Source organism: Rhincodon typus, chromosome 2, assembly GCF_021869965.1.
Source record: "Rhincodon typus isolate 14 chromosome 2, sRhiTyp1.1, whole genome shotgun sequence".
Lineage (NCBI taxonomy): Eukaryota > Metazoa > Chordata > Chondrichthyes > Orectolobiformes > Rhincodontidae > Rhincodon > Rhincodon typus.
In genome coordinates this window covers 7816582-7839093 of record NC_063333.1, presented here as the reverse complement: position 1 = coordinate 7839093, position 22512 = coordinate 7816582, and the positions used below count along the sequence as shown (strand labels likewise).

General features: G+C 41.1%; 1 protein-coding gene across 3 annotated transcripts in view; it reads right to left on the bottom strand.

Moving 5' to 3' along the window:
- mindy4 (MINDY lysine 48 deubiquitinase 4) overlaps positions 1–22512 on the bottom strand; it is a 173345-nt gene that overhangs the window by 53167 nt on the left and 97666 nt on the right. For all 3 annotated transcript variants that reach the window (XM_048616068.1, XM_048616073.1, XM_048616079.1), the window contains one exon: positions 19557–19624. In XM_048616068.1, coding sequence (XP_048472025.1) covers positions 19557–19624 — 68 coding nt within the window. The remainder of the gene's footprint in view (positions 1–19556; positions 19625–22512) is intronic.

Below are 22512 nucleotides of genomic sequence, written 5' to 3'. Positions count from 1 at the left end.
TCACCAGCCCGCCCTCACCACCGTCGCTGCCTCACCAGCCCACTCTCTCTGCTGTCGCCTCCTCACCAACCCGTTCTCGCCGCTGCTGCCTCACCAGCCCATTCTCACCACCTCTGCCTAACTGACCTGCTTTCACAGCCGCTGCCTATCCAGCCTGCTCTCGCTGCCGACTGCTGCCGCCTTACCGGCCTGCTCTCACCTTCAATCTGGCCCACCCTAGACAACCTTTCCTCTCTAGTGAACCTCCTTATCCCAAGAATTAGTTGGGTAGTAATGGCCTAGTGGTATTATTGCTGGGCGGTTAATCCAGAAACCCAGACAATGTTCTGGGGACCTGGGTTCAAATCCCACCATGGCAGATGGTGGAATTTGAATTCAATAAATATCTGGAATTAAGAACGTAATGATGACCATGAATCTATTGTCGATTGTTGGAAAAACCCATCTGGTTCACCAATGTCCTTTAGGGAAGGAAGCTGCCATCCTTACCTGGTCTGGCCTACATGTGACTCCAGACCCACAGCAATATGGTTGACTCTTAACTGCCCATGGGCAATTAGGGATGGGCAATAAATGCTGACCTAGCCAGTGACACTCATATCCCATGAACGAATGAAGAAAAAAAATATACACCCATAAGAGATTAGGAGAATGAGAGGTGACCTGACTTAAATGTCTGAAAGATCTCAGGGAAACTTGACAAAATGGATGTTGAGAGGATGCTTCTCCTCGTGGGGCAACTTAGGACTAAGGTCCTGGCTTAAAAATCAAAGATATCCCATTAAAGACTGCGATAAGGAAATTTTTTTTTCGCAGTGTGATCAGTCACGTAATCATCTTCTCCAGAAAACAGTTGACGCTGGGTTACTGAATACATTCAAGACAGAGTTAGATTTTTGATAGGCAAAGGAACAAAGAGTTGTGGGGGTGCATACAGCAAAGTGGATTCAAGGTCAACATCAGATCAGCCATGATCTTATTGAATAGTGCAGTAAGCTCAAGGGGCCAAATGGATGACTCATTTGCCCAATTCTCGAGTTCTGCCTTAAATCCTGTCAAATCTCTGCAACACGCTAGTTGTCGTCAAGCAACACAATAGCTGGAAGTATTTCTTTCCCCCATATTTACTCTCGGGATATGAACTGCACAGAAACATGAGGTACAACTAAACAATAAGTCATCAAAATAAAGCTACTTGAGATAAGCAAGAGTATTCACTACATTTATCACGAAAGAAAACACATTTGAATTTCAGATGGTCTTTTCTAAAAAGAACACAAATTTGGGAGTTTCCCCAAAGGTTATGAAAACAAACGGCTTATTTTTTAAGATACTGGATCTTGGGGCATTGACAATCAACAGCAACAACAATAATTAAAAACAGGTCAGTTGGATGTACTTTGAACTATAAATAATCTCTTCAAAATATAACCCCAGTTCTAAGCAACATGCGTCATTTACATTCCTTTGAAGCACAAAAACCCAACAGGAAAAGTAATATAACTGTAAAAGTTAAAGGGTGTATTAGATCAAAGAAAGAAGCTTACAAAATAGACAAAGTGCTAAGCCCCTGAGTATTTTGGGAACAATTTCGAATTGAGCAAAGGAAGGCCAAGAAATAGATAAAGAAATTTACAATCTATCCTATCTATTCACAATTCCTATCAATTATTTGATGTGGGACGAAACATAATATTTCCAAGATTGCTAAGGGTACAAACTAGTGGGAATAGGAGTAGCAAGTAAGATACAAAGAGGCTTCAAGGAGATTTAGAGAAACTAGGTGAATGTGCAAGGACATGGCTATTGGAATATAATGTCAAAAAATCAGAACCTATCCACTTTGTTATGGGCAATAAAATCAGAAACTTAGAGTATTTCTAAGATGGTGAGAGATTGCAAAGTATGTTTTGTTCCAATGGTTGTTCATAAGTTACTGTAAACTAGGCAATTAGGAAGGCAAATGGTATATTGGCCTTTCATGCAAGAGTATCTGAGTACTGGAATAAAGAGGTCTTGTTGCCATCATATAGTGCCTTGCTGAGATCACATTAGGAGTACTGTATGTAAATATGGTCTCCATGCCAAAAGAGATATACCAGCTGTACAGGAAATACAACATGGACTCACCGCTATTCCTGGAATACATGAATTATTCTGAGGATGAAATTGAGATTGAGCTTGTGTTGGTTCCAATCTAGAAGAATGAGGGGTAATCTCAAAGAAACACTTTTATAGGCCTGCACAGGGTAAATACAGAAAAGATTTACCTCTGCCCAAAACAGTAGGTAGGGGACCAAACACCAAGGCTTACAGCATTTAAGTAAGGTGCAGGTCATTAAGGACTGAGAGGAGGAGGAATTTTTCTTCACTTTGAGGGAGATGACCTTTGTAATTCTATACCTCAGAATTTTGTAGAGTTTCAGTAATCTAGCATGTCCATGACAAAGATCAGAATATGGAAAAGGGATAAGGATGCATTTTGAGAGGTCAAATGCAAGAGGAATGTATATCATAAATGACAAGACCCTTAGTAGCATTGACATGCGGAGGGATCTTGGGGTGCAAATCCACAAGTGTATAAGGTGGTAAAACAAGGCATATGGCATTGGTTAGGGCATTGAGTATCAACAGTGGTAAGTCATGTTGCAGTTGTACAAAACTTTAGTTAGACCACATTTAGAGTATCGTGCACAGTTCTGTTCGCCAAACTATGGCAAGGATGTGAAGGGTTTGGACAGGATGCAAAAGAGGTTTACTGGGAGTTGTCTGGATTGGAGTGTATTTGCTATAAGGAGAGGTTGAACTAACTTGGATTGTTTTCGCTAGAGTGTCAGATGCTGAGGTGTGACTGATGGAAGTATACAAAATTATGAGAAGTCTGGATAGGATGCATATTTGGAGTCTTTTTCCCAGGGTGGAAATGTCAAATACCAAGGGCCTGGGTTTAAGGTAAGAGGGAAAAATTTTAAAAGGAAATGTGCAAGGAATTTTTTTTTTTTTTTTTTTTTTATAAAGGGGGGTAGGTACTGGAAAGTGATGCCAGGGGAGGTGGTAGAAGCTGATACGATAGCAAAGTTTAAGAGGCACTTAGACAGACACCTGAACAAGCAGGAAGGAGGGTAATACAGGTCATGCGCAGACAGATGGGATTGGAGAATGAGAACCAGCTTTACTTCAAACCCAAGCTTCAACTGAAACTGGCACCCTTTTAGAGAGGAAGACTAGGCACATTTAACTTCTGGTCAGTGTTCAGACATAGTTTACTAAAAGAAACAAGATGAGAGACATCTTATTAGACATCTTACTCACAACATGTTTATTTTCACAATTCTCCAAGTGATGAATTTTGGATGGCATTTATTAGGTTAACTACTTCCTTGAAAGTGAAGGAGTGCTTTTAAACATACAACAGAACCGTAAAGGAGATGTGAAACCCACGCCACTGGGCCACTTGGTGACCATAGCCTGAATTACATTGCTACAGCTGACATGAAATTGAATAGGATGTTAATTTATATTAGTTCAAGTGAACAGTAAAGTCAGAACACAAAGCAAAACAACAGAAATAAAAGTCACAGGTGTGAGTTCATATCCCAAGCAATATTTTCAAATCCCTCAAATGTTTCTTTTCTGTTGAATCTGGTCTGCGACCCACATGTTATACATCTACATCCATATTAAAATCTAAGGTTCACTGACAAGTGCCTACTCTGAGCTCAGTCCTACTTCTTATTTTCCATAATCTAAGGAATACAGTGGTTTGAGAACTCACTATTACTTTGTCCAAGGCATTTAGAGATAAGCAATAAATCCTGACCTAACCAGCCAGACCCCAAATTACACAATTGAACAAATGAAAATCTAAACTTTTAAAACTCAACATTCAGGGGAGATTGTTGATTAGGTTTTGCTGACAAGTTAAGACGAGCATGACCCAGTTTAATTTTATGGCATTCTTTAGGAACTTGTACTAGCACCATTCACAGCATGATGCACTAGACAGTTTCAAGACACTGCTTTCATTTACAAGTGTTATTTACAGCAATTTTTAGCAGGTTAAGCTGCATCTCTACTTTTAGAGTCAGATTCTCTAATTACATAGAATTTTATTACAGGAAACTCAAGTGACGCAGATTGTGATTGAAGGACAGAGGAAGCACATCTTTCTCAAGTGCTCCTGTTCCTCAAGTTAACCGCTTTCATCTACTAAAACTTCATACGGTATTCAATATATTCTTGCCTTTTATTCTAAAGTCATAGTCATTTATGGCACAGAAGGGCGCAAAGTCAGCCAATTAAATCCACATTGGCTCCCTGTGGAGCAGTCCAGCCTGTCTGAATCTGCTGCTTGATCCCCATAACTATGGAGTTTATTTTTTCAAGCACCGGTCCAATTTCCTTTTGAAATCATTCATCATTTCTGCTTCCACCACTCTTGCAGGTAACAAATTCTAGTTGATTATATCTTGCTGCATAAAAATCATTTTCCTCAGATTTCCCCTGCTTCTGTGATCTAAATCCTGAAATTTGTGCTTCTCAGTCCTTGTCTAGCTGATCTAAATTGTTAGTTTTATACACCTCTATTAAATCTCCCGTTGAACTCCTTCACAACAAGGATAACAACTCAACCTTTTCAATCTAGCCTTGTAGCTAAAACCCAATTATGGAAATATTCTGGTAAGTGTCCACTGTATCCTTTAAAGGGCTGTCACATCATTCGTAAAAGTAGATCATATGGCTTTTTGTTTAGTTAATTAACGTAGTGGTCAATCATTAAGACAAGGCAGATTTACTTTAACAACAGGACAGATGTTTATTACACAAAAGTAGAAATGAAGAAAAAAAAGCAAGCCATCCAAATACAGAAGCCAGTTACCAAGATCGAAATCACACAGCAAAACAAAGCATTGTTTCCAGACACTATTCATCACAGACACTCAAGACCACAGAAATTATACTCCTATCTTAACTCCTTAAGTTAACTTACTTTTGACATTTTATTTGCCATGGACTGTACAGACAATTTGATTAGTCCTTTGCAAGTCTGCCAATTTGGGCAGCACGGTGGCTCAGTGGTTAGCACTGCTGCCTCACAGCGCCAGGGACCCGGGTTCGATTCCACCCTCAGGTGAATGTGTGGAGTTTGCACATTCATCCCGTGTCTGCTTGGGTTTCCTCTGGGTGAACAAGGTGCAGAGCTGGATGAACACAGCAGGCCAAGCACATCAGAGGAGCAGGAAAGCTGATGTTTCAGGTCTAGACCCTTCTTCAGAAATGGTGCTGGAGAATCTGAGATAACAAGGTGTAGAGCTGGATGAACTCCAGCATCGGCAGTTCCTACTATCTCTTTCCTCTGGGTGCTCCAGTCTCCTCCTGCAGTCCAAAGATGTGCAGGTTAGGTGGGTTGGCCATGCTAAGTTGCCCATAGTGTTCAGGGATGTGTAGATTAAGGGGGATGCTCTGAGGGTTGGTGTGGACTTGTTGGGCTGAAGGGCCTGTTTCCACACTGTAGGGATTCTATGATTCTATGATCTATTAAATCTTCACAAATCTGACAGCCTCAACTTTCTTCGTTCTCAATCTCCAGATTTCTCAACTAACTCTCCAGGTTTGGAAGTTTCACAAACTAAGTCAATCTGATGTGGCCTGAATGGCCCTGAATTCCTTCTAGGAAAGAAACGAAATTTGCTTATGACTCAACCCTTGTATCTTCTGAAGTGAATTTTAAAATCTTGCTCAATCCTAGATTCCACTGAACTGAAAACAAAGGTCAAGGCCTTGCATGCTGTGACCTCCAGCTTTTTTTGTTTTCAGTACAGGTTCCAGCATCGGCAGTATCTTGCTCCTACATTGTGTTTAATCAACTGTCATGTCTCTTTGAGGAATGCCCACCCTGAAGAAGTTTTACTCTTCCCTCCAACATGAATTCCAGTTGTCTCTTTCTCCGGGTACATCTTCATTGCTTTCCATTTCACTGCTGGTGTTCAACCAGGTGTTTGCCAAAACTCGTTTTCACAGCCATGTTTCGTTTCTCAGTGACTGCCAATGACTCAGATTTACGCCACATGGATTTCAACTCAAGTTTCACCATTCATGTTTCGAATCCACCCAAGATTACAAGTATCTCAAGGACGTACAATGTTCCTCAGATTGCTGTTCCCGTCGCATCCAACCATCCATGATCAATGCCATGTGCTGTCATTTGCATACACCTGATTCCACACTGCAGCAACATCAACTCATCCGTCGATTCAACAAAAGACCTTTTCGCTTTCTTTCCACCATCAAGGGGTACAAGCTCCAGCAACTTATGGACTCCAACATCCATCCTACAATGCCATTCCCTTTCTGCCTCTCGGACACCATACCCCACTCCCGCCACTCTGCTCAGAACCCTTACAGTCTGTTAGCACCCACCCCTTGCCCAGCCCTCAGATGCCATCCCTTTCCATCCCCTAGAGGTCACTCCCCCCAACCCCAGCCCTTGTCGTGTTTTCAACATACCTCTTGCCTTCCCCTCTCCGAGGCTAAACGTACTGTCCTTGACAAGGGACTCAGCTTCATAGCCTTACGCCCCCACCTCAACGAATTTCGGGCTTGCCATGACACTGAACTGTTCTTCTGCTGCCTCCATCTCTATGCTCATTACTGTGGACAGGAATCCTCCTCCCCACCACCCCCATTCTACTTGCAAGGAACTGTATCATCCTCAATGTTTACTACTCCACCAAGTTTGGTAGCACTGGCAAATTTTGAAATTTATTCTTGTCACGTCCGCAACAGGTATTTTATTAAGTGCTTGTAAGACACAATTAAGCATCCTTCATTATAGCCCCCTTTTAGTTTTTGTGCTTTAATTAAAATTTGAAAAGGTGGTTTAAACTAACCTTTAAAGAGAAGATTTAAACCTTTAAAAACTTGTAATTATTCAAGTAAAGACAAGAACGTTATTAGCTAAAAATACCTAAAGATTACAAGCAGGCAAGGATAAAACACATGCAAAGATAAAAATAAGGTCAGTCTCTAGGACCGTTAATGCTTTAAGTTTCTCATTTTTTTGAAGTAAGAGGATTGAAGTTTGAAGACAGATTTGGCAGCTGTGATTGGTTTTGTAGTCAAACAATCTGAAATTACCTATCCCAGTGGACTCAGCTGGTCAACAAGATTCAGGAGAAAGGATGTTCTTTGTTCCTCACTAAGGGACCATTCCTCTAGAGTCATGATGACTCTGTGACACTTGCAGATTTTTTTTACTCCTTCATAAGGACAGGAGGTGGTGAAGGCTGCTCAGCCATTTGATTTGATCATGGCTGATTTTGGCACGTGGCTTATCAGTGTCATTAGCTGAGCATTTCCTGCTTCTCCTTGGCTGCCCTTGAAAAGGTGGTGCCTTCTTGAACCAACGCAGCCCGTTTGGTTTAGGTAGATTCCCAATGTGAGAATTTTGACCCAGCGACATTGAAGTCAGGATTTCCAAGTCAGGATGGGGAGTTGCTGGCAGAGCAGCTTGCACGTGGCGGTGTTCTCATTAAACTGCTGTTCTTGACTTTCTCAATGGTAGTAATGGTCATGGGTTTGCAATGTGCTAAGGCAAATTTCTGCAATACAACTTTCAGAGAACACACACTGTCAGTACAGAGAGTTGGTGCTGGTGGAGGGAGTGAAAGCTTGTGGATGTGGTGCTACCAAGTGGGCTGCTTTATCTTGGGTGATGTCAAGTTTCTTGAATATTATTAAAGATGCACTCATTCAAGTACATGGGGAGGAACAGACAGCAGTTACTGTTGAAATATCATTAGAAATTAGCTTCTAAATTAAAAAGCAGGATCAAGGATAGTAATCTATCACTGCCCAAGGTCGTGTGCAAAATGGTATGGCAGCAGGTAGATCAGTCACGAGCATTAATGCAGGGCTGGCATGAGAAAGAGGCATAGCTTTCCATGGGACATTCACATTAGACTGGGACCATGGAAAAGCTATACTAATGGAATGGAACCCTGGTACTCAAAGAAAGAATAAATGACGCAGTGGCAATAATAGGGAGGGGAAGGGATCTAAAATAAACTGACAGCATAAATGTAAAATAGGACCAGAAAACAGAAAAGACTAAAGTAGCAGAAGACACAGATGACTAGAAACATATAAACATGCAAATTAGGAGCAGGAATAAGCTACTTGACCCTTCAAGCCTGTTCTATCATTCAATAAGACCATGGCTCCACACTCCCTCCTACTTATAATAACCTTTCACCCCGTTGCTTATCAAATATCTATCACCTCTGCATTAAAAATATTCAAAAACTCTGCTTCCACCACCTTTTGAGGAAGAGTTCCAATGTGTCATGACCCTCAGAAAACAATCTCCTGTCTTAAATGGATGACTTCTTAATTTGAAACAGTGACCCTTCATTCCATATCCACCCTGTCGAGACCCCTCAGGATGTTATGCCTCAATCAAGGTGCCTCCTAAATTAGTGGATACAGGCCAGCCAATCCAAACATTCCTCATAAGACAACACACCCATTCCTGATACCAGCAAAGTAAGGCTTCTCTGAACTGTTTCTAATGTGTTTATATCCTTCTTTAAATAAGGAGTAATAAATATGGTTTATAGAAATAGGAGTCTTTAAAAGATGGTCGTTAAACAAAGTTAGAGGAAATCCTTTTACAAATGAATTAAATTGTCTGCATAGCATTGCACAAAGTGAATAAATAAAAGGCCAACCGGGAAGCAATCATGTGTTGGGGGGGATTCAGAAAGTAGGGATGACGGAGATGTGGCTACAGAAAAATCAGAATTAGGAAATAAACAGTGCAGGGTAGAATATGTATTTAGAAAAGATAGAGAGGAAAAATAGAAAGGTAAAACCACTGTACTTGATTAGGATAATAACATGAAAATGGGATCAAGGATGACTTTATGAAGGCTATGCAGGTGGGAACATAGAAGGATGCAAGGTGATCATATTAAAACAGATAAGAACATGAGTACACTTACCAGACTGGATGCTAAAAGGACGTTTCCTCATGTGGAACAGACTAGTACTAGAGGGGACAGTGGGGGATCTTTCAGAGATGAGAAGAATTTTTTTTTTCCTGTCAAGGGTCGTGGGTCACGAGTCTGTGAAATTCTCTTCCCCAGACAGCAGTAATGGCAGGGTCCTTGAATATTTTTAAATGCAGACATAGCTAGATTCTCAATTGATAAAGAAGTCGAAGGGTCCAACAGCTAGACAGGAAAGTGGATTGGAGGCCATAATCAGAATGGCAGAGTAGACCCTGGAGCCTGACTGGCCTACTCCGCTCCTAATCTATATTCTCTATGTACATCTACCTTTGAGGGAAAACCAGACCGGACTGGCTGAAAGTTTCCCAATTCTTTTCCAAGTACCCATAGCTCTCCCATTAAAACTATGGGCAAAAAAAGGGAAGAATGCTTGCTGAAATTCAGCTCTAAACTATCTATTCAGCTATCTAAACTAAAATCAATGTCATTGAGATAGAAAGTTGCACATGACATCAGGCGTTATATCTAGAACACACATGCTGCTTTTTCAGAGTTTTCCAAATGATCAAAGGTTGAAATGTCATGGTGCAGCAACAAAAGTGATAAGATGTAACGATGTTCTTCCTCTTTCCATCAATCGTGTGCCAGGAGACTACTTCAACCCCACTGGATACAGCTGCATCATCCATGCTCCAGGAACAAATGAAACACAATCACCAAGCATCTGCCTTAACAATATTGCAACCTTTGTGGATATAAAGAGATTGTGAAGTTCCCAGACACACTCAGCAGCAGTTGAAAGGACGGGAGCACGGAGCACTTCCTTGCTGACTTTATGACTGTGATCCACCCGAGAAAGGATTCAGGCATTTGGTTCTGTAAGTTATTAGTTGCTAATTCTGTAAATCATTATTATGATGGGTCACAGTAAAAACAGTCAAGAAGGCACGAGTTACATTTTTCTGATGATACAAAGCAATTACAAAATCAACTGGTCAACTATTAATCATAGACACCAACAAGTTTACATCTACAAGCCTTTAGCAAGGGATTTAGTCAAAGATACAAACCAGCCAAGCTGAAAATGCAAAATAAATTTGGAGAATGCCAAAGAGTAGGAACCCACTTAGGTGAAAGTCGTCTATCAAAACAATGTGTGGGAATACCTGGACACTAACAGTAAAAAAGGTCTTGCCCTTCGTGTCCCGATTAAAGTAGTACACAATCAGGGACCGGTCAAAATAGAGCATCTCAACAGCAACATAAAAAAAAAGATTAATTGCAAGTTCAGTGCAGGACACAACAGTATACAAAATAACGTAACTCAGGAATCAGAGGCGCCTCTTTGCTCAGTCTAGCATAAATTTGTACTACAAATACTGCTCTCATTAACCTCAAAAAGATTCCACAAATGAAGTTAGAAACGTCAATGGCAGGAAGGTCATCAGATAAACTTACAAATAAGTGGCTGTGATTAAAGGTTGGTTAATTGCACTTTCCAGTTTCAACATAACGCATGCAAAGATCAAGAAATGATTAATTAACCAAAACTGTAAAAGCAAATTCTTCCTGCTTTTTTCATCCAGGCAGTATACAAAATGTAATCTATAACCCCGATTTGTCTGTGCTCCTCTAATATTAGACTCCATTAATCCTCAATTTTCATTATTCCAAAGTTGGTATCTAGATGCTGAGCTAAAATTCCCTTTTTCTTTTTGCATCTCTGAACTTTTATAAGTCATTGCTCAATATTTGCTTTTTTTAAACCCAGTTTTTGCTCGTTAGTCCTAACACATTTGCCAATTTGATTTGTTCAGTATACAAGATGATTAAAGGTCCTCAATATTACTAGATTTCCTTTGATACAACCTCCAAATATTTCTTGCTTAAAACTCTGAATGTATTGGATGAAGTGAAAAGGAATAAGAAAAACTATTTACAGGTTGGTTATCCACTAGTTATAAATTGATCAGAAGAGCAGATAGGAATTAGAAATTCCTGATGCTAAGCAGGATAAACCATGTTCTTGGTGCACCCCTTGATTAATTTAAATGATCAGGACTTTGCATAGCCAATCATTCTGGTAACTGTTTATGTCTGCCTCAACAGTAGACAGAGAACGTCACATAAAAACCAAAAGAACTGTAGATGCTGTAAATCAGGAACAGAAACAGAAGTTGCTGGAAAAGCTCAGCAGGTCTGGCAGCATCTGTGAAGAGAAAATCAGAGTTAACGTTTCGGGTCCAGTGATCCTTCCAGAGAACTTCATGTGCTGAGTTTCAGTCCCTGACTCAGTTCGCAGTATCAAAACAAATAATTTGGCTTGGCTTGACACAGACCACCAATAAATTGAAAGCTCTTGCATTTAATCCACCTATTATTTAGTAAATGGTCTCCCTGTAAACATGCTTCACTAAACGAAAACAACAAATAGAGTCACAGAGCTGTACAGCATGGAAACAGATCCTTCAGTCTAACTTGTCCATGCCAACCAGATATCCTAAATAAATCTAGTCCCATCTGCCAGCATTTGGCCCATATCCCTCTAAACCGTTCCTATTCATATATCCATCCAGATGCCTTCTAAATGTTGTAATTGTACCAGCCTCCACCACTTCCTCTAGTAGCTTATTCCATACACGCACCACCCTCTGCGTGAAAAAGTTACCCCTTACGTGCCTTTTAGAACAAACAACAAAGAAAATTACAGCACAGGAACAGGCCCTTCGGCCCTCCAAGCCTGCGCCGATCCAGATCCTCTATCTAAACCTGTCACCTATTTTCCAAGGATCTGTATGCCTCTGCTCCCTGCCCATTCATGTATCTGTCTAGATACATCTTAAATGACGCTATCGTGCCCGCCTCTACCACCTCCACTGGCAACGCTTTCCAGGCACCCACACCCTCTGCATAAAGAACTTTCCACGCATATCTCCCTTAAACTTTTCCCCTCACCTTGAAATCGTGACCCCTAGTAATTGAGGCCCCCACTCTGGGGGAAAAAGCTTCTTGCTATCCACTCTGTCTATACCCCTCATGATTTTGTAGACCTCAATCATGTCCCTCCTCAACCTCCATCTTTCTAATGTAAATAATCCTAATCTACTCAACCTCTCTTCATATCTAGCGCCCTCCATACCAGGCAACATCCTGGTGAACCTCCTCTGCACCCTCTCCAAAGCATCCACATCCTTTTGGTAATGTGGCAACCAGAACTGTACGCAGTACTCCAAATGTGGTCAAACCAAAGTCCTATACACTGTAACATGACCTGCCAACTCTTGTACTCAATACCCCATCTGATGAATGAAAGCACGCCGTATGCCTCTTGACCACTCTATCGACCTGCGTTGCCACCTTCAGGGTACAATGGACCTGAACACCCAGATCTCTCTGTGCATCAATTTTCCCCAGGGCTTTTCCATTTACTGTATAGTTCGCTCTTGAATTGGATCTTCCAAAATGCATCACCTCGCATTTGCCTGGATTGAACTCCATCTGCCATTTCTCCGCCCAACTCTCCAATCTATCTATATTCTGCTGCATTCTCCGACAGTCCCCTTCACTATCTGCTACTCCACCAATCTCAGTGTCATCTGCAAACTTGCTAATCAGACCATCTATACCTTCCTCCAGATCATTTATGTATATCACAAATCTTTCCTCTCTCACCTTAAACCTATGCCCTCTAGTTTTAGACTTCCCCACCCCAGGGTAAAGCCCTTGTCTATTTGCCCTATCCATGCCCCTCATGGTTTTATAAAACTCTATATCGTCACTCCTCAGTTTCTGATGCTCCAGGTAAAATAGCCCCAGCCTATCCAGCCTCTCCCGATAGCTCAAATCCTCCAACCTTGGCAACATCCTTGTAAATATTTTCTGAATTCTTTCAAGTTTCACAAAGTTCAGTAAACTAGCTCCCCAACTTCCAATATGGAGAATAATTGTGATATTTAGCCTAAGGGCACTTTTTGGTTAAAAAACAATCAATCGTTAAAAAAAATTATTAAAATATTTTTAAGAAGTTAGTTACTCAACATGGACTTGAAATGGTGACCCCGAGATTAAATGTTTCATTGTCTACCAGGTGAGTTACACAAACTTTGTAGAAATACCCTATACAGGGGCTCAAGGAGGAAACACACTCATCAAATCTTATTGAGATTGTGACCTCATCAGGGACCGTTAGCTGAGATAAACTATTGTAAACAAATTATGCTTCTTTATGTGCTACACTGAATTTAATGCCACGTGATGACGACACAGACTGATTGAATTAGAACATCAGGATTCCAATGGGAAATGTTGACATAGAAACATCGAAGCATAGAAACATAATAGGTGCACGAGTAGGCCCTTCAGCCCTTTGGGCATGCACCACCATTAAATATGATCATGGCTGATCATGCAATTTCTGTAGCCCTCTGCTGTTTTCTCTCCATATCCCTTGATCCCTTTAAGTGCAAGGGCCATGTCCAGCGCCCTCTTGAAAAATATGAAAGAAATGACAGGAAAGGAAAACTCAGGAGCGGTTGTTAAAATCTCCAGCACAGACACAAATAGGACAGAGTGCTTGCAAAGGGTGAGGAACCAAACTTCAAGCATACTGGACAAACGAATGACAAGGAGAAGAGGGACAGTTATACAGGACTGAAGGTGTTATATCTGAATGCACGCAACATAAGGAATAAGGGAAATGAGCTTGTGACGCAGGTATAACATGGTGGGCATCACGAAGACCTAGCTGCAAGGGGATCAAGACAGACAGCTGAATATCCAAGGATATACATCCTATTGAAAAGATAGGCAGATAGGCAGAGGTGCTGGGGTTGCCTTATTAGTAAGAAATGAAATTAAGTCAATAGTAAGAAACAAAGTAGGGTCAGATCATGTTGAATCTGTGTGGGTAGGTTTGAGGAACTGCAAAGGTAAAATAAAACCATAGTTGGAGTTATATGCAGCCCTCCAAACAGTATTCAGGAGCTGGGACCCAAGATACACACCTTTTCTATCTCCTGGTGTAAGAAAGGCAAAGTTACAGTGATCATTGGGGATTTCAATATGCAGGTGGTCTGCAAAAATCAGGTGGATTGCAAGAAAAGCAATTTGTGCAATGTCTAGGAGATGGCTTTTTGGAGCAGCTTGTGATGGAACCCACAACAGAACAGGCAATATTGGATTTAGTGTTGTGCAATGAGGCTGATTTGATAAGGGAGCTTAAGACGAAGGAACCCTTAGGAAGCAGTGATCATAATATGATTGAATTTACTCTGCAGTTTGAGAGGGAGAAGATAGAATCAGAGGTAACGATATTACAGCTGAATAAATGCAACTACAGAGGGATGAGAGAGGATCTGGGCAGAATTGACTGGGAGAGGATTCTAGCAGGAAAGACAGTGGAACAGCAATGACAGGAGTTTCTGGGATTAATTCAGGAGACACAACAAAAATTCATCCCTGGGAAAAAGAAGCACACTAAAGGGAGGATGAGACAACCATGGCTGACAAGGGAAGTCAGGGACAGCATTAAAAAAAGAGAAAACGTTTAATGTGGTGAAGGGCAGTGGGAAGCCAGAGGATTGGGAAGCTTACAAAAACCAACGGAGGGCAACAAAACAAGAAATAAGGAGGAAAAAGGTTAAATATTACTAGCCAGTAATATAAAGGAAGACTGTAAGAGTTTCTTTAAATACATAAAGAGCAAAAGAGAGGCAAAACTGGACAGTGGACCACAGAAAAGTGACGCTGCAGAGATAGCGGGGAACAAGGAAATGGCTGATGAACTGAATAATTACTTTGCATCAGTCTTCACAGTGTAAGACACGAGTAATTTCCCAAAAATTTGACAGAATCGGGGGAAGACCTGAATGTGGTGGCCATCACCAAGGAAGATGTGCGAGAAAAACTGAATGGCCTGAAGGTGGGTAAATCACCTGGACCTGATGGACCACACCCCAGAGTTCTAAAGGAGATAGCTGAAGAAATAGTGGAGGTGTTAGTGGTGATCTTTCATGAATCGCTAGAGTCAGGCAGAGTCCAGAGAACTGGAAAATTGCTAACGTGACACACCTGTTTAAAAAGGGAGTTAGGCAAAAGATGGAAAATTACAGGCCAATTAGTCTAACCTCGGTCGTAGGTAAGATTTTGGAGTTCATGGTGAAGGATGACATTTCTGAATACTTGGAAGTGTACGGCAAAATAGGGCAATGCCAGCATGACTTCATCAAGGGGAGGTCATGCCTGATGAATCAGTCAGAATTCTTTAAGGAACTAACAAGTAGGTTAGACCAAGGAGAGCCAATGGATGTTATCTACCTGGGCTTCAAGATGGCCTTTGACAAGGTGCCGCACAGGAGGCTGCTGAGTAAGATAAGGGCCCATGGTGTTAGAGGCAAGGTGCTAGCACGGATAGAAGATTGGTTGTCTGGCAGAAAGCAGAGAGTGGTGATAAAAGGGTCTTTCTCAGGATGGCAGCCGGTGACAAGTGGTGTTCCACAAGGGTCAGTGTTGGGGCCACAACTTTTCACTTCATACATTAATGAACTAGATGAAGGAACTGAGGGCATTCTGGCTAAGTTTGCAGATGATACAAAGATAGGCAGAGGGACAGGTAGTATTGAGGAGGAGGGGAAGATGTGGAAGGATTTGGACAGGTTAGGGGAATGGGCAAAGAAGTGGCAGATGGAGTACAACGTGGGAAAGTGTGAGGTCATGCACTTTGGTAAGAAGAATAGAAGCATGGACCATTTTCTAAATGGGGAGCAAATTCAGAAATCTGAAGTGCAAACAGACGTGGGAGTTCTAGTCCAGGATTCTCTCAAGGTAAAATTGCAGTAGTTAGGGAGGCAAATGCAATGTTGGCATTTATTTTGAGAGGGCTTGAACATAAAAGTATGGATGTACTTCTGAGGCTCTAAAAGGCTCTGGTCAGGCAACATTTGGAGTAATGTGTGCAGTTTTGAGCCCCATATCACAGGAAAGATGTACTGGCCCTGGAGCGGGTTCAAAGGAGGTTTGTGAGAATGATCCCAGGAATGAAAAACTTAACACACGAGGAATGTTTCAGGACTCTGGATCTATACTCGATGGAGTTTAGAAGGATGAGCAGGGATCTAATTGAAACTTACAGAATACTGAGTGGCCTGGACAGAGTGGATGTTGGGAAGATGTTTCCATTGGTAGGAGAGACTCACACCTGAGGGCACAGCCTTAGAGTAAAGGGAAGACCTTTTAGAATGGAGATAAGGAGAAACATCTTCAGCCAGAGAGTGGTGAATCTGTGGAACTCACTGCCTCAAAAGGCTGTGGAGGCCAGGTCATTGAGTATATTTAAGACAGAGATAGACAGGTTCTTGACTGTCAAGGGGATTGAGGGTTATGGGGAGAATGGGGCTGAGAAACTTATCAGCCATGACTGAATGGTGGAACAGACGTGATGGGCTGAATGGCGTAAATGGCCTAATTTCTGCTCCTACGTCTTATGATCTTATATCTAACAAACTGGCCCCAAAAGCTTTCTGTGGTAGAAAATTCCACAGGTTCATAAATCTCTGAGTGAAGAAATTCTTCCTCATCTCCGTTTTGAATAGCTTACCTCATTCTTAGACTGTGACTTTCAGTTCTGGATTTGCCCAACATTGGGAATATTCTTCCCACAATTAATCCCACAGCCTGATATTGCATGTTCCAAAGCAGTGTGACATTGCTACGCTATCCAAACCTCTGCTACCAATCAGACGGGTGTAAGCAGCAGCTGTGCATGGACCAGAAGTTGCATTATGGGTTAAACACAACTACTCCTGAAGCCTTTTAATTAGTAACAGAAGTTAGTGTGGGGAAGGACATGTGCGTGAACTTTATTTCCCAACTTCACACTTTTGGGCAGTACTTCTGCAAGTTTGCCACCCTTAAGTATCTGTTGGACACCTTTGTAAAATGTTATGTGGCATCAGTTTTCGCCACCTTTTCAACTAGAGAAATCTGGATCTCAACACGAAGTGGAAAAAGTTCTCCTCATCTGACCTCTAAACCTTAAATCAAACATGGCATCTGGTTATTGATCCATTCCAAGAGGCAACAGCCATCTCTATCAAAATTCTTGATCACGTAAACCTTATCTAGCCACCTGTTGCCATTCTCTAATCAAACTGAAAACAGTTCACATTTTTTCAACCTTTCCTCATCATAGAATTCCTGGCAAAATTCTGGTAATCTTCCTCCATACCCTTTTGAAATCCCGTGCATCTGTGGCCAAAGCTGTTCCCCACCAACCAACTCCCTAAACTCCCCTCGCTGCTAAGGGAACAGGATTAATCAATATTCAGAAAGGCAGGAATTGATCAGGGATAGTCAGTACAGATTTGTTAGAAAGTGATCCTGTCTGACTAATTTAATTGAGTTTTTAGAAAAGGTGGCTAAATATATCGATGAGGGTAGTGCAGTTAATGTGATGTAAATGGACTTCAGTGAGGCCTTTGACAAGATCCCACATGGAAGGCTGGTCTAAAAGGTAAGAGCACATGGGATCCAAAGTAAATTGGCAAACTGGATCCAAAATTGGCTTATGAGTAGGAGGCAAAGAATGATGATGAGAAATTGGTTCTGTGATATGAAGACTGTCACCAACTGTGTACCACAGGGTTTGGTCCTGGGACTTGTTCATTAATGACTTAGATGTGAATAAAGAAGGTATAATTAGCAATAATAACAAGGTATAATTTGCAGATGACACAAAATCGGTGTTGTTTGTGGTGAGGAGGATGGTCTCAGACTGCAGGCTGACATTGATCAGCTGGTAAATTGGGCACAGCAATGGCAGATAGGATTTAATCCCAATAAGTGCAAGGGAAGGTATACTCAAAGTATGGTAGATACTTAGGGAGTACTGACGAACAAAGGGACCTTGGTGGTTAACCAGGGCATTGAATGTATGAGCAAGGAAGTCTTGTGACAACTTCATAAAATATTGATTAGACCACAGATAAATACTGTGTGCAGGTCTGTTCACCACACCCTCAGAAGGATGTGACGGCATTGGAGAGGGTGCTGAGGAGATTCACCATGGTGTTGCCTAGGATGAAAAGTTTTAGTTATGAGGAGAGATGGGATAGACTGGGTTTATTTTCCTTGGAGCAGAGGCGGCGGAGGGGGATTTGATTGAGGTATACAAAATGATAAGAGACGTAGACAATCAGATCTCTTCCCCATATGGATAGAAAAGGTTTAGAGACATATAGGCCAAATGTAGGCAAATGGGACTAGTTCAGCTTTGGAAACCTGGTCAGCATTGACAAGTTGGGCCGCAGGGCCTGGATCCATGCTGTATGAAGCTATGACCCATGGCAGATATGTCTATGACCGCAAAGCGTAAGGTTAAGGTGAGGAGTAAGTGGTTTAGTACATATCGGAGAAAAATAAATTTCTCCCAGAAGGTTGTAGATACATGGAATGTGCTGTCTGACAGGATGGTGGAGGCAGGTTCTCTCAACATTTATGAAGCATCTGGATGAGCACTTAAAATGCCAGGGGAGTAGCAGGCTATGGACCAAGTGCAGGTAAATGGGATTAATGTAGTTTGTTGTTTGTTGGTCAGCATAGACATGGTGGGCCAAAAGGACCTATTTCTATAATGTATGAATCAATTACTCTGTGTTTTTCTAAGTGAAATCATTAGAGATGCTTAGCAACAATGTTATTTTGACTAATGATTTGATAGAAAATTGAAGAGCCTCAAGCTTTTTGTTAAAAAAAAATACATTTCTTAAAAATTGCCATATCATATGAAAGCAAGTACAAATATACAAGATTAATGCTAAGTTTTCAATTTTAAAATTCAGCAAGTCACCAATTTAAACGCTTCAATTTTCTACATTAGCACTCATTCAATAATACTGGCTTGAACACAGGAACAAGAAGCAGTTGTAGTCAATTTAGCCTATCAGGCCTGCACTGTCGTCATTAAATACGATAACGATTGATCTCATCTCAGCCTCAACACCACATCCTGCCCATTCTCCATAATCCTTCAATCCATTACTGATTAAAAATTGATCCATCTCCTCAAATTTATTCAGTGTCCAGGTGTTCATTGCACTCTGCAGTCGTGAATTCCACGGATTCGCATTCCTTTGCGGGAAGTAATTCCTTCTCATCTATTTTAAATCTGTCACTCCTTAACCTAAAATATAACTTCTCATTCTAGATTTCCCATGGGAGAAAATATCCGTTCTAGTCTACGTTGTCAATCCCCTTTAGCATTTTATTCTCAATGTTACATCTAAGTTGTTCATAGTTGCTTTGTTATCCACGCAAGTGCAGACACATATTGACAACAGAAGTCCAGTCATGTCTTACTGGTTTCAGTGGCCACCTTTGGCAGTGGGAACGCATGCTCCATTTTGCCACTGGTTAACAGTAAATAATAATATCCTGTCACTCACCTCCTTAACCCCACTCTGATCAGAAAAGTAATTAATACTAGAGTTTTCCTAAAGTTTCAACAAAATAAATATTTATATCTTACAAGCCAAACAAAAGGGTACTTACAGGTCAATGGATCTAGACAAAATTGCAGACAATGTCAGTAGAATACAGCCAAATGGTCCAATTTCAAACTAGAATGCAAGAAACAAACAAAAACAATTATCTTCTTTTCAAGCTGCTCAAACATCATTCTGATGTCCTGATAAAAGACCTATAGAATCCATAAAATGACATAAGAAAGGGAGGCTATTCAGCCTCTCATGCCTGTGCCAGCTCTCTAGACAAGTTATCAATTAGCTACAATTTGCTGGACGTTTCCTGTAGCCTTGCAGCTTTTTTTAATTTTCAAGTATCTATTCATTTTCCTTTTGAAACTTGCATTTATACTCTAATAGCTATGGAGAAGTTTGAATCATGTTAAATTTTGTGACAGATATAATGCTGCCAGATCTGTGGACTTTCTCCAGCAATTTCTGTTTTTGTCTGAGATTCTCTCTTGTTGGAGGTTATCATTACCTCATGCTTGTGTGGTATAAATGTTTCCCATCGACTTTGATTTTACACACCCTTGATGCCATACTCGCTCAAATGTGACCTTGGTGTCAAGGGCAGTCACTCTCACCACACCTCTGGAGTTCAGTTCTTTGGTCCACGTTCGGATCAAGGCTGCAATGAGGTCAGGTGCTGAGTAGCCTTAGTAGAACCCAAACTGACCATCAGTAAGCAGGGTACTGCTCAGTAAGTGCTACTTGATAGCACTTTTGATGACATTTTCTATCACTTTACTGATAACCGAGAGTAGACTGACGGGACAGTAATTGCCCAGGGTGTATTCATTCTATTTTGTACACAGGAAATACCTGTACAGCAGCTATTGCTGCTGCTGGTACCACACGAACGGCCTCAGATCACCAATACCACGTCCAAACCTCAGTGAAGATGGGAGGTGGTTGGGTTGCAGGATGAGGGCTACGGAGGAGAGTGCAAGAGTGGACTGTGTTTGCTTTTGAAGGATTTCGGCATGGCAAGCTCCTGTCTGCTGCTGAGTGGAGTCTAGTTGTGATGAGAACAGGCTCTTAAATTGGGCAACGATGGGTCACTTAGTTACTTCAATTTGCAGTGGAGTAGGACAGCTGCCAACAGCTCAAACCATGGACTTAATCTGGAAAGAGGATGAAAGTAGTGGGCTCCCCCTGCCCACTATCCAACAGCCTGATCAAAAACCCTACATGCCAAAGAGTGAAGGCATTAAATTGCACCATCAAATCTGCATTTTTAAAAGCCTGTGGATGATTAAGATGCAAGAATGATTGAAGAAAGACAGGAAATCTGATTTTGAGGTCCTGATAAATGCAAAGCTACAGTAGGGTAAAAAACACACAGGGTTTTAAAGAAGCCTGGTACTCCACAAAGAAAGCCATCAACAAACACATAGAACTCGACCCCATATACACGAAGGAAAAACCAGAAGGGAGGTAATCCAGCCCAACGGACTCCAGAGTTTGAAAACCAGGCGGGAAAACACAACAGCGCTTCATCAGAGGCTGCACTGATGATGTTACCCAGCAGGGTAATGAAACGTCTGCAGAACAACAACAAACCAGCTCGACGAGCGAACCAACCTCAACAGAGGGTCTAATTTTAACACAATAAGAATTAAGCAAACAGAATAAAGAATAGTGTTTCTGAAATATACACAGAAAAATGGAAGATTCAGAGGGACAGTCAACTTAATCATACCAATTACCATAAAGTAAGTGGGAAACATTACACAGAAGGTACAAACTAAAAGTGATGAGTTGACGAGTTATTTTGATAGACAAAATTGATATAAGTTCATTGATTCAAGTGAGTGGTTTCACCAGTTTATCAGAGAAGAATGGGATTAATCTGTCCCAGTAACGTCCAAAATTCCAAATTCAAAGTACTCCTTTTAGTGATGTTAGGGCAGTTAGATCACACTGTTCATTTCCAGGCACTGAATTGGATTCTTGAGAAGGATTAGTTGGGCTCGGAGTAGACCAAGGAAGTTAAGGAGAGTATAAAGGAGAGAAAAAGCATATAAAGAGGCAAAGTCCTCAGATCACTGATGGACTATGATAATCCCAAAGACAGGGATAAATTAAGAATCCAGCAAAGGAAGACTAAAAAGATAGTAAATACATAGAAAATAAAGTACAAGAGCAAACTAGCGAGGAAGATTAATAACTGACAATAAGAGCCTCCTTAAATATATGAAAAGGATGAGAGAGGTCAAAGTGAACATAGACTCCTTCATGAATCTATGAAGACCATAATAAGGAACAAGGAAATGGCAGCCAGAGTTAAATGGATATTTTACATCAATCTTTATGGTAGGAGACACTACGAACATCCCATTAGTAGTAAAGAATACAGGGGAGGAATTAAGTACCATCACCGTGACTAAAGAAGTGGCATTAGACAAAATAATGAGGCTAAAGGTAGGTAGGTCCCCTGGCCTTGATGGCTTGCATCCTTGGATGCTAAGAGAGATAGCCACAGAGATATTGGATGCATTTGTTTAATTTTCCAAAACTCCTTAGATTCTCGAGAAGTACCAAAGGATTGGAAAACTGCCAATGTGGCACCCCTATTCAAAAAGGTAGGAGGCAAGAAGTGGGTAACTACAGGCTGATTACTCTAAAATCTACTGTTGGAAATGAATGCATTTGAATCAATTATTAAGAAGTAATAGCAGAATATTTGGAAAATCATAATCTAATCAAACAGCGTCAGCATGGCATCCTGAAAGGGAAATCAAAAATCATGAAAGGAAGTTGAGTCTTATGGGGAAGCAATGGCCTAGTGGTATTATCGCTAGATTGTTAATCCAGAGATCCAGGTAATGTTCTGAGGACTCAGGTTTGAATCCTGCCACGGCAGATGGTGGAATTTAAACTCAATAAATATCTGGAATTAAGAGTTTAACAATGACTGTGAATCCATTACCAATTGTCGGAAAAACTTATCTGGGTCACTAATGCCCTTTACGGAAGGA